The sequence below is a fragment of the Papaver somniferum genome, unplaced genomic scaffold (genome assembly GCF_003573695.1).
Source record: "Papaver somniferum cultivar HN1 unplaced genomic scaffold, ASM357369v1 unplaced-scaffold_137, whole genome shotgun sequence".
In the NCBI taxonomy this organism is placed as follows: Eukaryota; Viridiplantae; Streptophyta; class Magnoliopsida; order Ranunculales; family Papaveraceae; genus Papaver; species Papaver somniferum.
Window position 1 is genome coordinate 13,959,946 of NW_020622934.1, and position 9,820 is coordinate 13,969,765.

Here is a 9,820-nt window from a genome sequence, read left to right on the forward strand (position 1 = left end):
TAAACGTTACAATTTTATAATTGTCAATTTTGTGTCAAGAAAAATAAAGTATATAGTTGTTTTTACTTATAATTAACCTTTTCAAAACATTAATGGTAATATATTTTCTTATTATAGAAAGTTTACTGTACTCTAATTAATTAATTATTATAGGCTAAAATTTAAAATTTGTCATTGTAATTTAAATATAAAATAATACTATCACTTACGGTATGCAATGTTAGAAAGGAAAGGATATCGTATTAAAAGTAAATAAATTTAATATCGTTCATTTGAAAATTTAAACTGAAAAAAAAAATAGTGGCATGTCCGGCCCGATCTGGCCTGCCCGTATAAAAATCGGGCTTTGGGCGGTCTTTGGGTAACAAATTATCCACTTTTGCCCGGCCTGCCCGGCCTGAAATTGTTTACCGGCTCATAAATATTAAGTCTGGCCTGTCCGGCCTGTCTTAGTTTTTGGACCGGGCGGCCCGGCCTGCCCGAATTTACACTCCTACTGTTGTAGGAGTTGAACGGTCAAGCATTGGGCGGAAATATCTGAGCCCCGTTAGAATTTGGGCGGAAGTCTCTTTTTCTTTATTTCGATCAAACCTCGCACTCTCAGAATCTCTCCACCAATTTCTCAGAATCTCTCCACCAATTTCATTCGATTTCCTCTCAATTTGATTTAGGGTTTCATTCTGATTCTTCTATGGACATCCATCTAGTTATTACTGTATTCTACTAGCACTACTGATCAGTAAGGATTAGTTCTACTTCCAACTTGTCAATCTCGGAATTCCGACTCCTCAGACTGAGTAAGTGAAATGACGACGAAAACGACTACGAATAAGAAGAAGAGATTATGGGAGTTAATATTCGCATGTCTCTATGCAATTGCTTTCTACATCTTCCTCATTCATCGTTCTCTGCAACTCTCACGCAATCACTCTGATAAAATTTACAATTTGCGTCACGGTTGGATCTCCAATCGACTCAATGTAACTTCTTTCCGAATCATTCATTGATTTGTCCAGTTATCTAGCTAGCAAGTGTAATATTTAATGCTTTAATTTTGGTTTCGTTTTTGTTTTCATACTAGGATGTATCTGATGCACAATGGAGAAACTTCCGTGGGAATTTACCAATTCTTACTCTTGTGTTCGGTCTTTTTGTACTTTTGGCAAACATCTCGAGGGCATTGTTTGGCTTGAAAGGAAAAGGGATGTCTGTTGTTTGGACATTCAGTTCCTTCATTTACTTATCATATTTACACGGCGCTTGGTACGTATGGACATTGATATAAATGTTGGCGTTTGCATAAACAACTGACTGGATTGATGGACTCCTTAGAGTCACTTATTAATTATTGTTGCATTTTTTGTATTTGCAGTGTTATATTCATTGTTTCAATTGCTTCACTTAACTATCTTCTAGTAAAGGTGGGCACTCGTTTACTACGATGTTTGGGTAGTTGTTGGTTCTTATATGCTAGTATGCTACTTGTTGCTATGAGTGACGCTGATGATTTCTTGTTTATTCTACGGTTAAATTAAAGTATAGTTACTGTTCACTAGACCATCCAATTCACTCATGATGTTTTACTAGATATGTGTTTCTGCAGATGCTTGCAAAGTGGAGGTATTTCCCGTGGGTACTTTGGATGTTTAACGTGTTTTTTCTTCTGTGCAACCGTGTTTACGAAGGATATTTGTTTGTGACTATCGGGTTAGTGAGATATTGGTCACTCCTGGTTATTGTGACTTTTATTAGATAGTGAATGTATTATGGGTTTTATCTTGCTTATTCTTGATCAAGTAAAGTTTGTTGTGCACAGGCAACATTGGGCTTTTCTTGATAACTACCGTGGAAACTTTAGATGGCACATTTGCTTCAACTTTGGTAATTCATTATTCTCCTTATTTCTTAGTTTGTTGCTTTTATTTGTATGTAATACTTGGACGGTGTGTCTTATATTTTTATAGTTATTATCTGTATGCACACTAGTTACGGCACCTTATGCTTACATGAATACAGTAACTGTGGCATCACATATTTACTGCACTCTCATTTCTTTCAAAGTTTGATTATGTCTGTATGTGTGACAGTTGTTCTGCGCATGATAAGCTTTGGATATGATTACTACTGGGCTCTTCAAGATTCTGGTTTTGATCTAAAGGTATGCATGGTCCTACTCATTCTTTGTATAGGCTTTTGGTTCAACTTACAATTATTTGGGTTGGTGACTTGGTGGATTTCTGCCGTTTGTGGAATATAAAAATAAGTCTTCTCAATTTAATCGTGCATTTTAAGTTATTAATGTTGCAGCATGCTTAGCGATATGTGTATGCTTTATCTCACTTGGCCATTTCTACTCATGTTGTCTAATAGTGCACTAGTTTTAAGGATATTATTCAAGCATGTATTGATCCTTTCTTCTCTGTGGTTGCAGAAGCACATTAAACGCTGTGAGAGCTGTTCCTTAGGGAAACCATGTTACAAATATTTGCAGGTTTGATATACCATTTGTAGTATTGATTATTTGCCAGCTTACTGATCCAGCATTATGAATAAAATTAATCAGTGACCTGATGTGGAAGGTTTGGATCTCATAGGCCATAGTAATCATTTGTCCATGTAACTCGTAGAACCTAGTCCCAAAATGCCCTTATGCCGGAGGAATTTCTTAATCAAGACTCTCCAATACCAATACAACTTGCTAAATGTCCTGTGTTTGCATTTCCCAGCACAAATTTTACAGTTTCTGAATGCCATGTGGACAGAACTTTGGTTTATTTGGCGCTTCTTTGTAGCTTTGTAATCCCATTAGATTGATGGTGGTTCTACAATTTCTTATCTTTTCCAGGAGAGAAGCGTTCCAATTGACAAATACTCATACATAACATACATTTGCTATCTGATATATGCACCCCTCTACCTTGCCGGACCAGTTATAAGCTTCAACGCATTCGCTTCACAGGTCTGCCATTTCTTCAAAGTTTTCCTTTGTGTATAGCTGCAAATGTATGATGTTCTTGGCTATATAAACTCTTACGCAGCTCAAATGTTTAAGAAAGATGTTCTAGCCTCGGTTTGTTGTTTATGTAACAAAGTAGTTCTTATTGTTCTCCTCACCTGCGTGAATGCATGCTGAGGTGCCGATTGTTTGACCTCGAAGATATTCTTAATCTTCATCAACTGTCAGTAATATAGTCTCTAGGTATGTTATTAATTAGTCTGCTGTTTTGCCATTTTGCAGTTAGATGCACCACAGAAAAATCATTCTGTCGGATCGGTGGCTTTATATGGGTTAAGATGGGTTCTTTGTTTATTTCTCATGGAACTAATGACACATTTTTTTTACTATAACGCCTTTGCAACCAGGTAAGTTCTGTAACTTGACAGTCCTTAAAAAATGTTCTTTCAGTCATCTTTAAGGCTAAACTATACTTTCTTTCTAGTGCCTCATGGAAACATTTATCTCCTTTGGAGGTTTTCATCGTTGGATATGGGGTAAGAGATCCGGATTTTACTTAGTTATTCGTGTAGCTTTTTACGGAGAAATATTGCTTTAGGTTTTTTTTTGTATGTACAATAAATTTGAGTTGCGATATTCTGTTTTATTACAAGTTGGACTTATTATCTTCTGGTGCAGGTCCTGAACTTCATGTGGCTGAAGTTCTTACTGATCTGGCGCTACTTCCGGTTTTGGTCACTGGTGCGTTCTTGAAGACTAAATAGATCTCCCTCTACCTCCCCAACCTCCTTCTCCGTTAGACACAGTTTTGGAGCTCTATCTGAACTGGATTAAACCCAGATCAGAAATCCACCACTTTTTTTCTCTTTTCTTTTGGAATATGTCAAATCATTGTGGTTATAACTTGGTTTAGTGATTTTATCATCTGAGCTTTCGAACAATCTTGTAACTGTAGGTTGGAGGCATTGAAGCCCCAGAGAACATGCCTAGATGTATGAATAATTGCTATGACTTGGAAGGGTTTTGGAAAAGTTGGCATGCTTCCTTCAACAAATGGCTTGTCAGGTTCGCCTCAGTCCTTTTTGATGAGTGTTAACCATGTCTTTTAGTTTTACTGTACATCTACTTTACATTTGATTTTATGGTTTAGGTACATGTACATTCCTCTTGGTGGTTCTCAGAGAAAGCTACTCAATGTGTGGGTTGTATTTACATTTGTGGCAGTCTGGCACGATTTGGAGTGGTACTTCATTTTTCTTCTCTTTGTACAAGCTTGATAATGACTAATATCTGGATTCTTTTATGATTTGGGTCAAAATATAATCTTGGTCAGTTCCGTTTTAGCTTGTCTGACATATCTTCGATTGTCCATAGGAAGCTTCTTTCGTGGGCGTGGTTAACATGTTTGTTCTTTATCCCAGAAATGGTAGTGAAATCAGTGATTACATCATTTAAGGTGACAATTTTATCTTTTGAATTCTTTTTTTTTGGAGCTTCATTCTTACTTAAACAAAATGTCTAGTGTTCATAAATTGTCATAACTTCAGAGCTTGAAGATAACATTTCAATTTTGTATTTGTGTTTAGATTCTTTTGTACTTCATTCTGAAGCCTTGTTTCTTTGCTTGATGCCACGGTGTATTTTCGAAATTATAGTTTCAATGCTGTTGTGATTTCAGGCTAAAACTTCATTTGAGGAGTTTGTCCTTCGTGAGTTCCGTGCAGTTGCTGGTGCTATTACCATTACATGCCTCATGGTACTTTCCCTCTACACTCAAAAAGCGTTACTGCTTAAAGGAAGAGTGTTATAGGATGCCTTTTGTTCCTTTGCTAACATAAGTTTGCTGATGGTCAAAATAATGAACTGATTTTGTCTTCCACTTTATTTAACCTTGTTATAATAACCAAACTTCAGCAGCTGTTGTCCTATCTTTATGCATACAATAGCATAGGATGCTTTTAGTCTTCATAATAAGACATTTTATTGAAGGTGAATTTAGGGAACTCACTATATCAGTAATGTAAATTTTTTTGTTGTTACTTGTGTACAGGTTGCGAACCTCGTTGGTTATGTCATTGGTCCGTCAGGCATTAATTGGTTAATTTCTAGATTCCTCCATAAAGATGGTATGTTATGGTCATCTTTTTAAGGGATCAAATTATATCAAGATTCTACGTGACTATTGGGATCCAACCATAGGAGTCAACTTTGATTTATTTCAACTGTCTACAGGACTACCTGTTCTGGGAGGCATGCTTATAACATTTTATATTGGGACAAAGGTAAATTTGTCTTCGAGCACTGTATGTACTCTATTTTACTTTCATAAATGTGGAAGTTTCTGATCACCTCAAGGCATGAATGTTGGCAGTTAATGTTCCATGTTCGTGAAGCAAAGGAAACAGTGCAATAGGAGTTTTAGATAATCCAGAATTGATCCTTGTAACATGAGGTTACATCAGCATTTTGATCTGATCTACGAAAGAAAATACAAAGGCATGCGCAATTGAGGTAGGGATTGTCCGAAGCAATTTTGTTAGATGCGCTTTCAGCAGAAAAAACATAGATAGCATGGGTTGCAGAAAGGGAGTATTTTGTCTGCCTTTGGCCACTGCAGATTTCAAATGACTCCATGATCCAAAATGTGTGTAGACAATGTAGTTTATTTCAACATCACTTTAGCTTATGCTTTGCACGACCATGTACGGATGTGGCGATAAATTTCTTGTGTGTATGTCCTGTAAGAATCGAATATCAATTAATTCTATTGGCCTGAAATTGCTCAGTTTGCTACAAACTCAGCGAATAACTAAACTTTTAAGATTCAAAGAAATGAAACTAGTAGGACTCGAACCAGTGACGTTATTGAGGAAATTTGACTTTCAGGTGCGTAAATGAATGTGTAGGATGGGCAAATGGATCACAATTTGTGCGCCACGTATCTCAATAAAGGGAAAAGAAAGAAAGAGATGATGGCGTTGGTTTTCAAACCCAACACCAGGCTTAATGAAGAATACGTTGGTTTGGCTCTCAGTTTGTAAATTCTAGTCTGGTTAGTACTACTACTCTCTGGAATCACTTGAAGCAATTTGTATCAATTTCGTTCTAGCTAGTTCGTCAATGGCTTGTTCTTCTTCTTCCTCCTCGACCACTCTTTCAAAATGCTCGTTCCAACAACTAGATGGAAGAAATCTACTACTACCCAGAAGAAGATTAAGATTAATTCCAGCAATCACTAGATGGAATTCTTCTTCTTCCTCCTCCTTGTTATCTCATCATCATATTAGTGATGATTCAAATCTACATATAAGAAAACATTTCCAACTCAAATCCTCCAATGGGTTTCCACCACCAAATGCTGTTTCTAGTACTAAAGAACCTTCTGCAGCTGGATCAGAAGAAATGGACGCCACCATTAGTATTACTGTTGTAGGCGCATCTGGGGATCTTGCTAAGAAGAAGATATTCCCTGCACTCTTTGCACTTTTCTATTAAGATAATTTACCAGAGCACTTTACAGTTTTTGGTTATGCTCGAAGTAAGATGACAGATGAGCAACTCAGGAACATGATTAGCGCAACCTTGACTTGTAGAATTGACCAGAAGTACATCCATACACCGGTTCATTTATGCGTTTAACTACTTTCTCGTCTGATTTTGTGTGTCATATACTCTTGATTCATTCTTTGTCATTGTAATTTTCATTGTTACAGGGAAAACTGCAGCGATAAGATGGAACAGTTCTTGAAAAGATGCTTCTACCAGTCAGGTCAGTACAACTCCGAAGAAGGTTTCGCCGAGTTGGACAATAGACTGAAAGAGAAAGAGGTAATGTGCATGCCTATCTACTGTCTATGGAGAATGAATGTGCATTCCTTTATTAATGTGGAGAACATGTAGGATAGGGTTGCCCAAGGCTTAGTAAGCAGATGTCCCTAAGACAATGTGGAACTATTCTCAACAAGATGACACCGGGTGACTTGCAGCAACGCAAACATAGATTTGTCCAATGTCTAAACTGGAGCATTGAAAAGAAGTTATGTTTGTCTTTGAAAATTTTCATATTAGACTTGCCATTGCGAGCTACATGTAGAAGCTAGTATTAAGCTACTGAAAAATTATTTCACTCTGTATAACTTTTCTTGTTCTCACATTTATCAAGTTGTACTTCAACTCTATGTCAGGTTGGAAAGCTTTCAAATAGATTATTCTATTTGTCAATTCCTCCAAATATTTTTGTAGATGTAGTAAGATGTGCCAGCCTTCGTGCCTCTGCAACAATTGGGTGGACTAGAGTAATTGTAGAAAAGCCATTTGGGCGTGATGCAGAATCATCTGGAGAATTGACCAGATCTTTGAAGAAGTATCTAAAAGAGGACCAAATCTTTAGGTATTGACAATTAGATGTCATTTGCACTTAGTAATATTAGAAGCAACATTAACCTGTGTGTTCCTTTTATCTTGTGTAGGATTGACCACTACTTAGGGAAGGAGCTTGTTGAGAATCTCTCGGTACTTCGCTTCTCCAATCTTATCTGTGAACCTTTATGGTCCAGGAACTATATCAGAAATGTGCAATTCATATTTTCTGAAGATTTTGGAACTGAAGGTCGAGGCGGGTTAGTTTCAGAATGTTTATTTCCTACTAAACATCTCTGCATCATTTTAAAGTACATATAGGATGCTTATATCCAAGTTTTTTCTCACCTACAGATACTTCGATACTGTGGAATAATCAGAGATATAATGCAAAACCATCTCCTTAAAATACTTGCATTGTTTGCAATGGAAACACCTGTGTCCTTAGAAGCTGAGGACACTAGAAATGAAAAGGTATAGATTTCTTTAAGTACCACCGGCTGAAAGATGGTTAAATTCATCACCAGGGTCTGCATGTTGCTGAATACCAAAGAGATTATATCTCATGTCAAGCAATGAAAACTGTGTTTAATCATGTCGTATGTGATTTAGGTGAAGGTTTTGCGGTCAATGAGAATGTTGACGCTTGATGATGTAACAATAGGGCAATATAAGGGCCACAAAAAGGGTGATAGGTCTTATCCTGCTTACACAGATGACCCAACTGTTCCAAACAATAGCGTCACTCCTACATTTGCTGCTGCTGCTCTTTTCATCGATGATGCACGATGGGATGGCGTGCCTTTCTTGATGAAAGCAGGCAAAGCTCTCCATACTAGAAGGTTTTCTAAAAACTCCTCATGTCTTTTATGTATTTCATTTGTTATTATGCTCTTGTACTTGTTACTGCGACCAGTACAACACAATCATTGAAGTGCTGTTGGAATGAAACTGTAGGGCAGAGATCAGAGTTCAGTTCAGACATGTTCCTGGTAACTTATATAAGCGAAACTTCGGAACAGATCTGGATAAAGCTACCAACAAACTTGTTCTCCGTGTACAACCAGACAAAGCTATATATCTTAAAATCAATAATAAGGTTCCAGGTCTCGGAATGAGACTAGATCGCAGCGACTTGAATCTTCTTTATAAAACACGGTGAGACTCAGTACTATCTACCTGTAAATTTAAATCCGTAATGTGCAAAAAAATTCGGATTAGAGAAAATATTGCGTGGACACAATGTTTTTGTAGAAAACTCTCCTTAACCGAAGCAAACAATCATAGGCAGTAATGCACATTAGTTTTTGGATTAGTCTTTAAGTTCATATTTGGTTTACTGCCTGACTTGGATTATGTTTCTGAAAGGTATTCAAAGGAAATACCAGATGCTTATGAGAGGCTTCTGTTGGATGCGGTAGAAGGTGAACGCAGGCTGTTCATTAGAAGTGATGAACTTGATGCTGCTTGGGCACTCTTCACACCTTTATTAAAAGAATTGAAAGAGAAGAAAATTGCACCAGAGCTGTATCCATATGGTAGTAGAGGACCGGTAGGAGCACATTATCTTGCTGCAAAACATAATGTCCGGTGGGGAGATCTTAGCAGCGATGACTAGTAAGAATCTTTTTTGGTTTTCTGATTTCTTGTTTTGATAAATCAGTCAATAACATGAAGGAACTCAATTGCATCATTTGCCTTTGCTGGTGTCAATCTTCTGTCAAAAATGTAATTGAATTCAGAAAATACCAAACTATAGGCTCTACTCTGTCGGTTCTTGAGACAACTAGGCCCATGTGGTAATTGAAAATTTTGTGCTACATCTATTCCAAAGACAGCATTTATCGTTGAACAAGTGAAAATATAGATTAGTCACCTTAAAAAATTGAATGGGCATACCTAGATGGACAAAGAACAAAGAACAACCATATTCTGTGTGAGACTTATGAATATGTAAAAGTTGGATGGATAGAGTTAAAATCTACTATCTCTCCTCTCATTGCCTCATTTATGTTTCAGTTGGTGTAATCTCTAGTCATTTTCTCAAGGCAGACAGTAAGACTAAATTACAGAAGCAGTAGAAATTTGTTTTTTTTTTCTTTTTCTTTTTTTCATTTTATAGTCTTTCGAGTCAAGTCCCTGATGGGCTTACAGATCTTCCTCAACAGTTGGCAACAGCCAAACTGGAGGTCTAGACCAAGACATAGAAGAGTGATTCACTTTTGCAGGGTGTGCAAGAGAGTGTGCAACAGTGTATTATTAACAGAATCTCTGGGAACAAAAGTAAATTTGCAAACAACAAAAGAAGATTTAAAATTTAAAAATCTTTAAATAAAGCATCACTATGGCCACGATGTGGTGTTGTGTTCGGGGTAGACAGGTGGAGACCACAAAGTCACAAACCAAGTAAGTACAAGTACATATTCCTCCTTAATACTCCGTCTCAAATTAGTGTTGGGTTTGGTAAAGCTTTTATTTTTTCAAAAGCATTTTCAAAACCTATAT

At 36.9% G+C, this 9,820-nt stretch overlaps 1 protein-coding gene and 1 pseudogene across 1 annotated transcript; both read left to right on the forward strand.

Moving 5' to 3' along the window:
* Nucleotides 1–597: 597 nt before the first annotated feature.
* On the forward strand, nucleotides 598–5,753 carry LOC113334765 (putative membrane-bound O-acyltransferase C24H6.01c). The gene is made up of 18 exons (XM_026580969.1): nucleotides 598–980; nucleotides 1,082–1,263; nucleotides 1,373–1,421; nucleotides 1,604–1,707; nucleotides 1,817–1,881; nucleotides 2,088–2,158; nucleotides 2,432–2,491; nucleotides 2,846–2,959; nucleotides 3,239–3,363; nucleotides 3,441–3,492; nucleotides 3,635–3,697; nucleotides 3,912–4,021; nucleotides 4,107–4,199; nucleotides 4,331–4,412; nucleotides 4,635–4,712; nucleotides 5,007–5,082; nucleotides 5,189–5,238; nucleotides 5,328–5,753. Exons 1-18 carry the CDS (start codon nucleotides 807–809, stop codon nucleotides 5,367–5,369), a joined length of 1,590 nt encoding a protein of 529 aa, XP_026436754.1. The 5' UTR covers nucleotides 598–806; the 3' UTR covers nucleotides 5,370–5,753.
* Nucleotides 5,754–5,878: 125 nt separating this feature from the next.
* On the forward strand, nucleotides 5,879–9,152 carry LOC113334766 (annotated as a pseudogene).
* Nucleotides 9,153–9,820: the final 668 nt, after the last annotated feature.

Coding starts and splice junctions, on each gene's coding strand:
- LOC113334765 (XM_026580969.1), top strand. CDS start 807: ATGACGACGAAAACGACTACGAATAAGAAGAAGAGATTATGGGAGTTA. Junction 1,264..1,372: donor TCATATTTACACGGCGCTTG/GTACGTATGGAC, acceptor TTGTATTTGCAG/TGTTATATTCATTGTTTCAA. Junction 3,493..3,634: donor TTTTCATCGTTGGATATGGG/GTAAGAGATCCG, acceptor CTTCTGGTGCAG/GTCCTGAACTTCATGTGGCT.